At 44.8% G+C, this 16303-nt stretch overlaps 1 protein-coding gene across 2 annotated transcripts in view; it reads right to left on the bottom strand.

The window, feature by feature from the left end:
- VIT (vitrin) overlaps positions 1-16303 on the bottom strand; it is a 128437-nt gene that overhangs the window by 11263 nt on the left and 100871 nt on the right. For both annotated transcript variants that reach the window (XM_055539801.1, XM_055539800.1), the window contains exon 11: positions 4661-4764. In XM_055539801.1, coding sequence (XP_055395776.1) covers positions 4661-4764 — 104 coding nt within the window. The remainder of the gene's footprint in view (positions 1-4660; positions 4765-16303) is intronic.

Genomic DNA, 16303 nt, shown 5'->3' with positions numbered 1-16303 from the left:
ATCTGATAGACAGAGTGCCTGATGAACCATGGACAGAGGTTCGTGACGTTGTACAGGAGATAGTGAGCAAGACCATCCTCAAGAAAAAGAAATGCAAAAAAGCAAAATGGCTGTCTGAAGAAGCCTTACAAATAGCTGTGAAAAAAAGAGAAGTGAAAAGCAAAGGAGAAAAGGAAAGATATAAGCATCTGAATGCAGAGTTCCAAAGAATAGCAAGGAGAGATAAGAAAGCCTTCCTCAGTGATCAATGCAAAGAAATAGAGGAAAACAATAGAAAGGGAAAGACTAGAGATCTATTCAAGAAAATTAGAGATACCAACGGAACATTTCATGCAAAGATGGGCTCAATAAAATACAGAAATGTATGGACCTTACAGAAGCAGAAGATATTAAGAAGAAGTGGCAAGAATACACAGAAGAACTGTACAAAAAAGATCTTCATGATCCAGATAATCACGATGGTTTGATCACTTACCTAGAGCCAGACATCCTAGAATGTGAAGTCAAGTGGGCCTTAGGAAGCAACACTACGAACAAAGCTAGTGGAAGTGATGGAATTCCAGTTGAGCTATTTCAAATCCTAAAGGATGATGCTGTGAAAGTGCTGCACTCAATATGCCAGCAAATTTGGAAAACTCAGCAGTGGCCACAGGACTGGAAAAGGTCAGTTTTCATTCCAATCCCAAAGAAGGGCAATGCCAAAGAATGCTCAGACTACTGCACAATTGCACTCATCTCACATGCTAGTAAAGTAATGCTCAAAATTCTCCTAGCCAGTCTTCAGCAATACGTGAACCAAGAACTTCCAGATGTTCAAGCTGGTTTTAGAAAAGGCAGAGGAACCAGAGATCAAATTGCCAACATCTACTGGATCATGGAAAAAGCAAGAGAGTTCCAGAAAAACATCTATTTCTGCTTTATTGACTATGCCAAAGCCTTTGACTGTGTGGATCACAATAAACTATGGAAAATTCTGAAAGAGATGGGAATACCAGACCACCTGACCTGCCTCTTGAGAAACCCGTATGCAGGTCAGGAAGCAACAGTTAGAACTGGATATGGAACAACAGACTGGTTCCAAATAGGAAAAGGAGTACGTCAAGGCTGTATATTGTCACCCTGCTTATTTAACTTATATGCAGAGCACAAGATGAGAAATGCTGGGCTGGAAGAAGCACAAGCTGGAATCAAGATTGACGGAAGAAATATCAATAATCTCAGATAGGCAGATGACACTACCATTATGGCAGAAAGGGAAGAAGAACTAATGAGCCTCTTGACGAAAGTGAAAGAGGAGAGTGGAAAAATTGGCTTAAAGCTCAACATTCAGAAAACGAAGATCATGGCATCTGGTCCCATCACTTCATGGCAAATAGATGGGTAAACAGTGGAAACAGTGGCTGACTTTATTTTTTTGGGCTCCAAAATCACTGCAGATGGTGATTGCAGCCATGAAATTAAAAGACGCTTACTCCTTGGAAGAAAAGTTATGACCAACCTAGACAGCATATTAAAAAGCAGAGACATTACTTTGTCAACAAAGGTCCATCTAGTCAAGGCTATGGGTTTTCCAGTGGTCATGTATGGATGTGAGAGTTGGACTGTAAAGAATGCTGAGCACCGAAGAACTGATGCTTTTGAACTGTGGTGTTGGAGAAGACTCTTGAGAGTCCCTTGGACTGCAAGGAGATCCAACCAGTCCATCCTAAAGGAGATCAGTCCTGGGTGTTCATTGGGAGGACTGATGTTGAAGCTGAAACTCCAATACTTTGGCCACCTGATGTGAAGAGCTGACTCATTTGAAAAGACCCTGATGCTGGGAAAGATTGAGAGCAGGAGGAGAAGGGGATGACAGAGGATGAGGTGGTTGAATGGCATCACCGACTCAATGGACATGGGTTTGGGTAGACTCTTGGAGTTGGTGATAGACAGGGAGGCGTGGCGTGCTGCGGTCCATGGGGTTGCAAAGAGTCAGACACGACTGAGTGACTGAACTGAAATGAACTGAATTTTGTGTATATGAGTATTTATTTAGGCACAAAGGCCACAGCTTTCAAAGGGATCCTCAATCTAAATAAGCGTTAAGAGCTACCTTCTTAAGATGTTAGGGTTATAACATTACACTCAAGGCTTCTTTGGTTTTGGCCAGCATCCTGGCATCACTGACTAGTACAATCTTATCTGTCAAATGAAAGGATCAAATGGTTACATTCTCAGTTGCTAGAGAAGTGTCTTGGAGAACCCATGTGAGCTGGCTGCGTGAAAACCTCAGAGAACTGCATTAACAGCCAGAGCTGATTTCCTTCAAGGCCCAAGGCACCCAGCAGTCCCCTCTGGTTTACTGTTAGCTGCCTGTAGACAGAGCACAGGGAGCCCTCAGAAGATCACCTTGACCTCACCCAGTCGTAAATCTGGAGGCCATAGTCAATTTGCACTGCATACATGTTCCATTAGCCTTCTAGCGTGTCTTGAAAGCAGAGGCTAGAAATCTGAAAATTGCATTGTTGAGATTTCCTTGCAGCTGGAGTTCTGGATGTGTTTTAGTTTCATGAAATGATATGCACATGAGGTTTAGAAGATGAACATGGGGTAGAGGTCGTACTTTTAATTCTGCTATTTCTGTAGCCAAGTCTGTAGAGTGTTTGACTTTTCCAGGGTAGTGTTAGCAGAGGTGCCCATGATTAGTGACCAGCTTCCTTGATGTTGAGAAGGTAGGGTGCAAAGCATGTATTTTGTGGCTGTGAATGGAGCAAGCAAGGCATGTTTTTGGAGCTGGAACTTGTAGCAGAAGTTTCCCAATCAGCATGGCTTCCTGGCTGAAGCAGATTCCTAAAGAGGCTGCAGTGGTAGAATTGAGAAAGCAATTTTCTGGTCTTGGAAGAGGCATGGCTCCTTGGAGGTCCTGGATCTGCAGGAAGCCTTTGGAAGCCATCTTTGAAAACTCAGCCTAGAGTACGTTTCTTCAGTAATTCTCAAAACCATTTCATACCCTGAAATACATCCCTTTCTGCTTAAATCAGCTGGAATGGGTTCTGTTCTCTAAACTCAAACCCCCATCAATACATGGCAGATTTAGAACATGTTACCTACTGAAAAAACATATACTGATTTTATTAAGACACCTCTCTAATCCCATCAAGGACATAGGATGTCTTCTGAAGTTTTAGAGTTTTACTCGTGATACCTTACTGGAATTTCAGTGATCTAAGTATCAAATTGAAAACAAATCAGACATCAACTCTATCATGTTTGTGATGAGGCAATATCCGATTTGGTGTCTCAGATCCAAGTGACTTGGATGGTGTTTATTTAGAATTGTTCAGAGATCAAAGGCTCTTCATTTGCTAGATACTAATGCACTGGTCTAAATAGATGTACATTGAAGTGGGGAGGGAAGTAATAAGTCAGATGTACTGTAATTTTGAAGATGCTCCTTCAAAGATAGCTGTATTTCCTGTGCACTTTCCATGGCAAGCAACGTGGCTCACATCTCCATTTCCCTGGATTGTGATGGTCCAGACAGGGTCCCCAAGGAGTGGGCAGTCCTCCCAGTGCCTCAAAGGCAGACTGTACCCCACCAGGCTCCTCTGTCCATGGAATTCTCCAGGCAAGAATACTGGAGTGGTTAGCCATTCTTTTCTCCAGGGGATCTTCCTCACCCAGGAATCGAACCTAAGTCTCCCGCATTGCGGGCAGATTCTTTACCTCTGTGCCACTGGGGAAGCCCAAACTCAGACTACCATTTATAAATTGGTATACTGGCATGGGCTCATTAGTGACCTTTGAACTTGGTTAGTGTGAAACTACTTCTAATTCCTACTCACCTCTGGGGAACTAATAAAATGGAGTTTTTGCATCTGCCCCACTGAAGACTAGATTTTGACCTTGGGATTTTGGTGCCCCACTCCCACTCCACCCCATCACCACCAGGAAGGCTCAGATGTCACAGGAGACACAGCTGGAAACAAAGACCATGTCTCTGCACGGTTATCACTGTAACAGCAGCTGATTAGAGAAGGATTCCCAAGGAGCACTGTGAAGCTTCCTGAATGGAGCCAGCAACAGATTTTATTTATTTTTAAATTTTATTTATTTATGTATTATTTGGCTGTGCTGAGTCTTCGTTGCTGCATACGCTATTCTCTAGTTGTGCTCGGGCTTCTCATTGTAGTGGGTTTTCTTGTTGCAGAGCACGGGCTCTAGGCACAGGCTCCATCGTTGTGGCACACAGGCTCAGTTGTGGACTCAACCCATGTCTCCTGCATTGGAAGGCACATTCTTTACCACTGAGCCGCCAGGGAAGCCCAAATTTTATTTTTATTAAAAATTTCTTTTTCACAAAACACAAAGATAGTTGATGACTTGTAGACCTGTCATGGTAGTCGTAACAGTAGTCCTGCTTGTCCTAAAGAAAACTGCTATGCTGAGGAAACAGGCCTGCTAAGAACTCTCCAGCATGTGTGCAATAATGATTTTTGCCCCCAGTCCACGGTAATACTTTAGGAAAGATACAGATATTCTGTGAGTCGTTTCTTAACGGATTATTTGGATTTTTCCTTTTTCTATCTAGGATGCTAGCAGACGACCACATAGAAGGAGAACCATAGTAGCAAGAAGGTCTGAATCCGGATTGGACATTAGACAGACGTTAGACATGTACCTGCATTAGACAACCCTCCTCTCTGAGAAATCTTCTCTATGGCTGCCTTCACGTCCTGGGAATTCATGTGAGTCTTGAGATTAAATTGGGTAGCAGGATTGTCTCTGAAGATTCAGAACAAAAAGTAAAAATTAGCAGGAAAATTATTACCCTTGGAGCAAAGCAGAAATCAGAGCTGTTTTATATACAAATAGAATGGAAGCTGCTTCAAAACCTTAAGCTGGTGTTATACAATGCCCCAAAGAACTGTTGGTGAGACGGGAGGACTGGGTCCTCGGCAGGGTGTGTAGAAAAAACTGGTTCATTTCAGGGCTCACGAGGTGTGGGTTCTGGTTTGGACTGTGCTGTTTCGTAGCTTCGTGACCTTGGGAAGTCATCTGACTTCTCTGGGCCTCAGTTTCCTCATCGAGATAAAAATAAAGACCATCATGTTCGTGTTGCTAAAGAGCAGGACTGTTGTCCAGTGGGATTTTGCAAATGTCAGGATGTCCCCAGGCTACCCCAGACCCTCCTATCCAGGAAGAGAGTCTCAGTTGATAGCCCCTTGCCCCCTCACCCCACCCCGGTACCCCAGCACTGGAACTGCATGTTAACGGTTGCGTCAAGGAGAACCCATGGTTTTGTCTTTCTCATTCTGCGACTCCTGTGACTTGGTGAGAATATTCAAATCTTACCTGGAAGGTCAACATCTATTTTACTAATGTCTGACTAAGGTTAGCTGGAGAGGAGTTAGAGTGACTTCAGTGGAGAAACAGAAGGAGAGCCCTTCTCTAGAAAGGAGCCTTTTTCTTTAGGTAACAGGCTTGGGAGCTGCTGAGCAGGGAGGGAGTGTGGAATCTTTCATGATCATGTAGATGGTGTGCTGGCAGGGACGAGGGCTCTGTGGGATGGATGTGAGTGGTCACACCCAGGATGAAGTGGGGATGCGTGGTGAAATCACATCTCCCGAAGCACTGATAGTCCGTCACTGGCAGGACCTCATGCAGGTGTGACCTTTAAGGTCACACGGGGCCCTGAACTCCAAAAGAACCTGTGCTTGCTTCAATGCTCTTCCATACCTGCTCCGTCAAACCACCCACATCCCCTTCTGCAGTCCTTCTGACTCATTAAGTCATCCCCACAGTATGCATTCTTGATACCCTCTGATAATGTCCTCATCAAATACCAGTCCTGCCAGATCAACCTCTCAAATATCTCTTGTGACTCTTGCATCCTTTCACCACTCCCCCCACCACCCCCTCGCCCACTCAAGTTTGGACTTGGATCTTCTTTTTCCTGAACTATTCCTACAGCCTCCTACCTGGTCTTCCTGTGCCACAGTGGACTGTCCAGAGGATGTCTTACCCCACAGGTGCTAAGAGCCTGTCAGAGGTGGATTAACCTGCATGCTAATGATACCTCTTCATATTTGTACTTTTGGGTTCTTTTTCCAAAAAGAATCCCCAAACTATATAAGCTTCAGAGTCCCCAAAGCCTGGATCTACCTTTGGTAACCAAAGAATATGAACTTTTCAGGGGCTGGAAAAAAAAAAATCAAAACAACAACAAAGTATTATTAGCTACAAAACCGAAAATTACAAAATTGATATTGACAATAATAACTATGTATTTGTCTACCAAACATAATGTTCTAGACACCCCATTAACTATAAAAATTTTAACTCACAGAACTCTAATTACATTCGAAAATGATTGGGGGACTAGATTGTTCTCATTTTGAAAGATTTCCTGAGTGTGTCTGACAATTGTGAAGAAATCATAGCTGACCATAAATTGTGTTGCTCATAGACAAATAATTTCAAAAGCAAAAATATAGATTTTTCTTAAGTTTTTACAGAAAAAAGATTAAATATGGAAGCTAGTCATATCTATACTGATCCCCCAGAGCCCTGTTCATGAGGCTGTCTGAATGTTGATAACTTTGTAGAGTGATCCATCACCCATTTCCCATACTACACCTACTGTCAGGCCTTGTTATCCGTAGTAGTTATGTTCTATAAAGTTGTTGCAAACATCACGGTAGCGGGTCTCTGAGCCATTGTTCCTAGGGAAAATAGGGGGTTGGATTCCTGTGGGCCTCTGGTCATATTTTCATCAATAGGTCAGCATATAAACTTGTTTTATGTATGTTTCTGTTTCAAGGTGCCCAATTTAATATATGTTTCTTACAGTAATTAATTATATGCACATTTTCTGTATCATGAAACACTAGCTGAAAGGGTTTAATGTTTTAAACCTGACCCTGGGTCATGCTGTGTAGATTTGTTTTGGCTCTCAGCTTCATAATGGCTATCCATCGTACTTAAAAAAAAAAGTAGTCATCATTTCATGAATTCGTAAGTTCAGCCACTTTTCCATTAGTTATTTTAGCAGTTTCTGGAGCAGATTCACATACAGATAAATGAATTTCCTTTTTCTTTTTTTGCTGAATATATTGGATCATCAGTTCATTAACATTGAACTCATGACCAACAGCATAGGTTGCCTGAAGGAAATTTATCTAACATTTGCGGTTTCTCCTTAAGCATGTCACAGCCTTCTTGTGCTTAGAACACTGGATAGCACTTCAGCGCTACACTTGGGGCCATTAAAATTGTGAAATCATCAATGAATAGCTGGAAAGTGTGGTGCTAAGTAGACTGTGAAAAGGACACTTGTTTACAGCACGAGTTGGAACGAGGCAGAGCATTGCCTTGTTTGACCTCAGCGGGGGATGTTGTTTGTCTCCTTCCTTCTCAGTGCACATCCGCAGATGACTGAAAGTACCAGGAGTGTAGATTTTGGAGATGCAGGTACATTTTAGCAAGTAGGTGAATTTGCAGATATGGAACACCCAAATCATGAAGGTTGACCATAACCTATTTGAGAACAAGCGCTATGTTCCAGTATTTCCTCTCCCTGGTGCTTAGCATACAGCGGGTAATAGAGAATTATGGAAAGGAGGGAAGGAGGGAGGAATCTCAAATGTCCTTTCCTCTCTTAGACCATCCTGGGTAGAAGTTAACACCCCCCTCTGAGCCCCACACTCATCACTCTCTCCCCCTGTTACATCTTGGAGGTAGATGAATCTATCTTCAGAAGCAGACAGATGAGCTATTCATATACCCAATGAATAGATGCTTTTCAGTTTATTTAATGTTGTTTCTGTTAAAAATATCACCTCCCTCACTAGCTGGTAAAGTCCCAAAGAACAGAATCTCTATCACAGTTATTTATTTATTTTTAATGAATTGAAAGGTTGGATCAGAGGACTGCTGAAACTCTTTCCAATTGCTAAAATTACCATTAGGAGCAAAACCGCAGAGCTCATCCACCAGGGGACTAACAGGCAAATGTAATCAAACCACTTAGATGAATTTTACATTAGTATGCCCTGCAAATGGCATAGTGCTTAGAGTGTGGTAAACACTCAATAAATCTTTGTTAAAATGTAAAGTAATTAAATTATAGGAATGAATGATAAGTCTCTAACCTGCAGACTCTGACCACTCTCAGTATCAGAGTGCATGGGTGTATATGTCCTTTTTTGGGACTGGCGGCCCTACACCTTTACCTGGTTCCTTTTTCAGAGCTGAAGATTATTTAAAAAGTTCAAAGAGATATGCCACTATATTTTTATGTAAGCAATATTTTTATTTGTAATTTTGTTAGACGATCTCATCAAGGGAAAACACATTTGTTTCCCTCAGTGGATATTAAGGATTTCCTTTGAAAGTAAGAGAAGAAAATAAACAAAGAGGTTTATAGCATAAGAAGAAAACATCAAATTGTTTTATGTTTGAAAGAGGAGTTAAGACTAATAAAGAGAAATGACAGGGAGCCAGCATTTGACTGTTCATAGAAAGGACTAATTCATGCAATAGGAAAGGACTATCTTGCAAGTGTGTGAGAAGAATGAATGCCTGTTGGAGGTGGGCGCAAGTGATTCCAAGGGAGGCTGGAGCCTGGGGGCAGAGCGCTGGATGGTGCATCAGTGTTCCCAGACCTCCCTGATGACAAGCCTTACTTGAGGCACCCTGTTAAACTCCACAGGTTTAATCAGGTCTCCCTGAGGCAGAAACTCGGTATGTCTGGGCTGGGGATTTTTTTAAACAAGCTGATCCAGGTGAATCTCATCCTCGGGAAAGTTTGGGGAGCCCTGGATTTTAGAGGACTTCTGAGGCCCTTTCAGTCCTAAGGTTCCCATTTGGTTAAATTCCTTGTCTATTGATTCACCCCAGTCACATGGAGTGAGCCTCTCAAATGCATTTTGATGCAGTAGAAACACATTAACTAATCATAGTCCCTTTAGAAAGAACGTTTCAAAACTGTTTCTTCCAAGGCATCATCACTTTAAGGTTACAATAGAATAACCTGATTATCCTTCAGTTCAATCGCTCAGTCATTTCTGACTCCTTGCAACCCCATGGACTGCAGAATGCCAGGCTTCCCTGTCCATCACCAACTCCCAGAGCTTGCTCAAACTCATGTCCATTGAGTCAGTGATGCCATCCAGCCATCTCATCCTCTGTCGTCCCCTTCTTCTCCTGCCTTCCATCTTTCCCAGCATCAGGGTCTTTTCTAATGAGTCAGTTCTTTACATCAGGTGGCCAAAGTATTGGAGCTTCAGCATCAGTCCTGCCAATGAATATTCAGGACTGATTTCCTTTAGGATTGACTGGTTTGATTTCCTTGCAGTCCAAGGGACTCTCAAGAGTCTTCTTCAACACCACAGTTCAAAAGCATCAATTCTTCAGCACTCAGCTTTCTTTATGGTCCACCTCTCACATCCATACACGACTACTGGAAAAACCATAGCTTTGACTAGATGGACCTTTGTCAGCAAAGTCATATCTCTGCTTTTTAATATGCTGTCTAGGTTAGTCATAGCTTTTATTCCAAGGAGCAAGCGTCTTTTAATTTCATAGTTGCGGTCAACATCTGCAGTGATTTTGGAGCCCCCCAAAATAAAGTATCTTACTGTTTCCATTGTTTTCCCATCTATTTGCCAATGAAGTGATGGGACTGGATGCCATGATCTTCGTCCTCTGAATGTTGAGTTTTAAGCCAGCTTTTCACCCTCCTCTTTCACTTTCATTAAGAGGCTCTTTAGTTCCTCTTCACTTTCTGTGATAAGGGTGATGCCATCTGAGGTTATTGATATTTCTCCCGGCAATCTTGATTTCAGGTTGTGCTTCATCCAGCCTGGCATTTCACATGATGTACTCTGCATATAAGTTAAATAAGTAGGGTGACAATATATAGCCTTGACATACTCCTTTCCCAATTTGGAATCAGTCTGTGGTTCCATGTCTGGTTCTAAATGTTGCTTCTTGACCTGCATACAGATTTCTCAGGAGGCAGGTCAGGTGGTCTGGTATTCCCATCTCTTTAAGATTTTTGACAGTTGGTTGTGATCCACACAGTCAAAGGCTTTAGTGTAGTCAATGAAGCAGAAGTAGATGTTTTTCTGGAATTCTCTTGCTTTTACGATGATCCAACAGATGTTGGCAATTTGATTTCTGGTTCCTCTGCCTTTTCTAAATCCAGCTTGAACATCTAGAATTTCTCAGTTCACGTACTGTTGGAGCCTAGCTCATTCTATTGACTGTCCTTAGCCTTTTAATTTTTGTAATGCTAAAGTGTGATGATTTCTGGAGTTAGTCACTGAGTTGAACCATGCCTGTGAACTCAGGAGGATGTTCTGGGGTAACCCTGGTTGCCTAAGGTGGCAGTAGGTTGGGTGATGGACTTGTCCCTTGAGGGCATTACTCAGCTCAGAATGAAATGATTCTGTCCCTCCCCTTAAAGGACTGAGCAGCTATGGTCAATGCAGGGGCCCAGGCCAACCTGCTGAGGGACTTAGCACAACTAGCCCCTTTTGAAAGGACACTGGCCTTTCTCACATTTCCTAGGGTCAGAGATTTGGAGCAGAGTCTTATAATCAAATTTGGTGTTTAGAGGAGTATTTGTGTGTGTGTGTGTAATTAGCAACAATAATTCCACCCACTACCAGAAAAATAGAAAGTTAACCTGCAAGCATCTTCCTGCTGGAGGAAACATGGGCGTGTACTCTGCTGATCTGAGAATTACTCTAGAGCCAGGGGCCTCTCCAGCTTGCTGTCTGTTATACTGCCTGGCTTGTGCAGGGACATAGAACGTCTTGACAACAGACAGTGTCTGGTGCTTCCCAAACTCAGTTGTGTGTCCGGCCACCTGGGATTTTTTTAAAAATATGGATTCTGTGGACTGGATGTGAGGCCTGAGTTTCTGCCTTTCTCATAGCCTCATGAGCGGCTGTGTCTCATGCACATGACGCTGTGTATCGTGTGTGAGTGGCAGTGTCTTCACAGGGGAGAATGGCTTTAGATGATCCAAGCACGTTACTGCTATCATGTCCTTTATTTCTAATCTGATGCCACTGCCGATCTGACAGGAAGGACCGGCCCATGGCCCAGAGGTTGGGGACCTCTGTCTTAGAGAATGCTATAAGAATCAAGAACATAAGCAGTGGGGCTGCCAGTGATATGGGGAAGGGGGGAGAATAAATAAATCTGCAGAAGGTGCGAGAAAGGCAGAGAGGAAGGAAAATGGGGCTCCTGAAGCCCTAGGCTGGTGACCTGGGGGGGAGACGGGAGGGTCCTGGGGCACAGGGGTCACCAGATAACAGCACACCCCAGTTTGGCTTGGGTGTTGGGATTTTTAAATGTTTCCCAAGTAGTTCTAATGTGCACAAGAGTGGCCATCTGCTTCTCTAGCAGAATGGTCCGAGGATCTAGGGAGAATAATCTCAGCATGGCATGGATGGGGGGCCCCCAGAGAAGCCCTGGAGATGTGCAATGCAGGGTCAGGAGAACCCATCCAAGGAGAGCGGGCATGAGACAAAGGCAGTCTTCGTTTCCTCTGTCCCCCTGGGAGAACTGTGTGGTGGGAACAGAAAAGCATCAGATCCTTGTGTAAACTGTATTCCCAGCTCACTCAGCCTTGAGTCTGTGTCCCTGAGGCGTGTGGCTCAGAGTTCACCTGCCTGAAAGAAGAGGGGCCAAGAGGTCTTTGCAAGTGCCCCTAGGCCCTGGAGAGCCCTTCCGGGGAGACAGGCAGCTGTTCTGGGTCCTGTCGCTTCCTCTACAGGCAGTGTAGACGGAGGGCTCGAGGAGTGGACGGGGCAGGGGTTGGAGAGACCCAAGCTCTGCCAGGTGCCACTGTCTTTCCAGGGAAGCCAAGCTGTCCCTTCCCCTCCCTGGGGGTTAGCGATTTTCACCTTGGCTACAGATTAACATACTAGCTTCTGGGTATTTGCCAAATTCCGGGTTAATAGGTCTGAGATAGCGCCCAGTCATCAGCATTTCTAAAAGCTCCCCTGGTGACGTCGGGACCAGGCAGCCCCTTCCTGTTCTGGCGTCCTGTGGTGCCAAGCATCTCCCAGGCCCCCTCCTGTGGGGGCTCGTACCCCAAACCCTCTCACACCTTTGTGCAAACTCAAGAAAACGTGACAGAAGGGTCCTCCTTGCCAGGTGTAGCAGTTGCCTATTTCTGTTGCAAACTTAGTGGCCGAACCAACACACTTACCAGTTTACAGCTCTGGAGGTCAGCAGCCCGCGGGGGCTCTCCCCAGCAGAGCCACGCTCCCTTTCAAAGGCTCTCGGAGACCATCATTGCCTGGTCTTTTCCAGCACGTGTTTCTTGGTTAGGGTCCCTCTCCTCCACCTTCAGAGCCAGCCGTCGCATCTTTCTGAGCCTCTTCCATAGTCACATCTCCCTCAGTGGATAATAGCCGGGAAGGGTTCTCTGCTTTTAAGCACCCAAGTGATTAGACTGGGACACCTGGGCATCCAGGACAGTCTCCCATCTCAGGGTCCTTGACTTTAATCACAGCTCCAAGTCCCTCCGGCTCTGATGGAATATCTTGGTGGGGGCTCTGTGCTGGACCTAATGAGTATAACATCGGGTTTTGAACACGTAGCAGCCATCTGCTCAGTCGGTCTTGGCTGTGAGGCTCATTCTGTTTATACTTCTGTTTCCCTCTCAAGTTGCATGAAAAAAGGGCCAAATTCTGCTTCTGATACATTGCTGGAAATGATAGGTGTCCTTATGAAGCCAGTTTTTGCTGTTTCATGGGAAACCAGTGAACTGATTCCTCACAGCCAGGAAGGTTGTTGCCTCAGTGAGTTATCACAGCCGTGGATTCCAGGGGGTCAGACATGGGGAGCTTCGCAGCCATTATTCCGCCCATCGCACCACACCCAACACCTGGTTTCTTCTCCCGACTCTGGATGCCCCACACTGGACGGCTCAGCCAGTCCACGGGAGCCTCTGAGCATCCTTCCTGCTTTGGGGGACAGGAAGGGAGGCTCAACTGAATGTGACTGAGGGTGTTCAGTCTGGGCTGAGTTGGGTGGGCTGAGAAGTAAAGTAAGGAAATGCAGCCCAACTTTGAGCTAAAACACCGGACACCTGTCAGAGAACCATGGGCAAAGAAAAGGATTTCATTTTGAAATGAAGAACAACCAATATTTTGCTTTATTCTATAGCTTGTTTTCCAGTGTTGGTGCCCTCGGGTTGATTACAAAGTTCAGAAGAACATGTACAATTCTGTTCCATTTGTACTGAAACTGGGGATGAAGACAACATTATATTGAAGGTCCAGAGGGTATTCAGCACCCGTGGATCCAGGCAGCAGCTAAAATGTAACCTGCTTGGCTTCACTGTTCTGTTTGCTACAGTTCACCGAATAGCTACCTGTCTGGCCATTCTTTCTTCTAGCCTCTTAGTGTTCCCATTGGTCTTAAGCGCAACCACAAGCCTGTTGGCTGCTTAATTCTAAAATGAGACCACATGTGCAAAATGAGGGCTTGGTCCTTGGCCTTTTCTTCAACAGGGTCTCAGTCCTCAGTTTGGTGGAAAACTTCAATCATCAGGAGCTTTCTTGGCAGAGAAGCAAACTCTTTGAAGTCAATTTGGTTTAACATCTTAGAGATTAACCCAAGATTTAATATCTGTCTTCTCCCTAGTGGCCAAGCATTAGCTGTGTATTCTTAGGGAAGTCACTCAGCCTCTCTGGGTCTGTATCGAATGTGGACTCTCTTACTGGAGGTGCGTGATGACTGTGGAAGGAATGCTGTGGTTGCTGAAAGGTTAACCCGATCTTGGGTTCCAAGCCTCTGCTGTGCAGAGATGGGATGTGGGAGATGGAGAAGGTTGGCACCACCCGGGCTGAAGAGCTCCCCCTGGCCTGGACCAGAAGCAGGAACCCAGCCAGTGAAAGGAGAAGTTACAGAAAGGGGCAGAAGCCATGAGCCTGGCAGGGGATGATGCTGGGCCACTGCGGGGAAGGACAGAGGACAAGCAGAGAGCTGAGGAGATGCAGGAAAGAAGGAGGGAGGGGATCAGTGACCCGCCAATCCTGTGACATCACTCTCCTTTCACCTGCCTGCCTGGGCTGGTTTCTGTCTCCTGTACCCAAAGTATCTCTGTGTAGGATGCTTAGGGACCAGCAGGTGGAACAAGCTCTGCATTTTGTCCATCAGGCCATTGTTCTGCTTCTCATATTTTTATTTCTTATTTGCCTTCTGTTTCCTGTTCATAGTATGAGGCTTCTAAATCCCTCAAAAGTCTAAGTTCTGTCTCAGCTCTACGGAAAGCCAAGCGAAAGAATGTTCTGGGGGAATCTTTCACGTGGACCCGGGGCAGTGCTGATGGGGGTGAGAAACCCGAGAGGAGGAATAGGGAGCTCCGAGTCCTCCCACCTCTGCCAGCTCCTTCCCAGCCTACGCCTCACCTTGGGAGCTTGTTCCTGGCGGGGTGGGCATTCCTTTTAGAGCCTGTTTCCTTACCGTAACATGAGGAGTTGGAAGCATGAGCTTTCTAGGGCCCGCACTGCACTGCGATTCTGAGAGAAGGGGGCTGATCCCCAGTGACGGTCGTGACATGGGTACTAGAATCCAGTGAGAACCCAAAGGGCCAGAAAGGGGACTAGTTTCCCAGCCAGCCAAACACTGGTGAGCCCTCTTCCAGAAACACTGACTTCAGATCTGCGTCGACCTCTGCCCCTCACCATTCCCTGCCCCACACGCTCCCCCTCTGCACACTAAGACCATTTGCTGGAGAAAGAATGGATGGGAGAGCGGGGGCAGATGTAAAAGCATTTTCAGCTTTTACTTCTGGGCGCGTGGATTTCCCCTTCAGCCTCATGACACCCTCCTAGTGCTTTTCTCCAGCTGATTTTGTTCCCTGACGGACGTATAGCCTCTGTGCCGCCATTGTTTCCTTGCTCATCACTCACACACCTATTCAGAACCCGAGGCTGGAAGGGAGAGGAAGCGCTTCCAATGGGGTCGCCCAACGTCCATTGATTGGCTGTCTTCTTAGTACAGAGCCAGTCACTGAATTACAGAACATCTGGGCTGGCAGAGCCCTAATAAATCAGCTGCTCCGCCTGCCCTGGACGTCACCAATGGCAGCTCTTACCTGGAGAGGCTAAGTGACTTGCCTAACGTCACCCAGGGGAGCAAAGGCTTGAATCCCAGTGAATTCAAGACGTCCTGTCACCAGTTCCTTGTGCTTTCCACCCCACCCTGAGGCCGAAGATGATCGATCGGCTTGTGTGAGCAGAAAGTGAAGGAAAACAGACACAATTCCCTTAAGGGCTTTAAATTAATAAGGATCCGGGATGGGAAAAAAGGACAAAGAGCAAAGGTATTTTTAGAAAGTGGCATTGGAAAGCGTGGAGGTAGACTCTTCCCTGTAAATGGTGATGAGGTTAAGAACACAGTGGGAGAAAATGTTATTGTGAGAGGAAGCAGCCTTTATTGAATTGTTTTTCCTACCCTGCTGCATTTATTCTTTAATCCGTGTTCCCATCAACACACCAAACAGTCTGCCTGTCATTTTTCTTTTTCTTGACATATTTATCGCCTTATTTTCATATTATCCTATAAACTTTGGTATACACAGCTTTTAAAGCAGCTATTTTTTAATGCAAGATGACACACCAAGCTTTAAATCCCTCAATAAACTGACCAGGGACATCTGCACTAAAACACTTACATTTCCTCCCCAGAGATAGCTATTCATTTGCTATCTTTAAAAAGAAAAAAACAGGAATGAAAACGGGTTGGCGTGTTGAAATACAAGAAAACAATGGCCCAAACCACGTATTTTCCTACTTCAAGATAAAAGGTTCCAGAACATCTGACACTGAGAATTAACATTTGTAGCAAGTGTTTATTTTTATATATTTGACTCGGATTGTATACAAGTGCCACTTAACTCAGCGATTTTTCTTCACCGAAATAGAAGGTGGTGCTATATATGTTAATGGAATTTAATTCTAAAAATATAAATGTTATAGGCCTTTGTGAAAGCAAAGCATTTTCATGCCTTTGGAGATCTCAAAACTAAATATCCTAGTGTATTTGACATAACAACGTTGGTTAAAATGCTGCTCTAAATGTTTGAAGGGTCTGGAGACCTCCTGGCTGTTGTCAGGTTTGTTTGTTTTTTTTTTTTTTTAATTTGTCACAAAGCACAAATAAGCTGTAACTGCGGCTTCTGAGCAGGAGGTACCAAGGCCTAAGTTAGTTTCCAAGGCCAAGGCTGAGCTACAGATCTGGGGGATGAAAGTTGTGTCTGAGATCCTTTGTGGAAAATAAGACAGTTATCCTG

Source organism: Bubalus kerabau, chromosome 11 (assembly GCF_029407905.1).
Source record: "Bubalus kerabau isolate K-KA32 ecotype Philippines breed swamp buffalo chromosome 11, PCC_UOA_SB_1v2, whole genome shotgun sequence".
NCBI lineage: Eukaryota > Metazoa > Chordata > Mammalia > Artiodactyla > Bovidae > Bubalus > Bubalus kerabau.
Note: the sequence above shows the minus strand (reverse complement) of the source record. Positions and strands in the feature narration are given on the sequence as shown.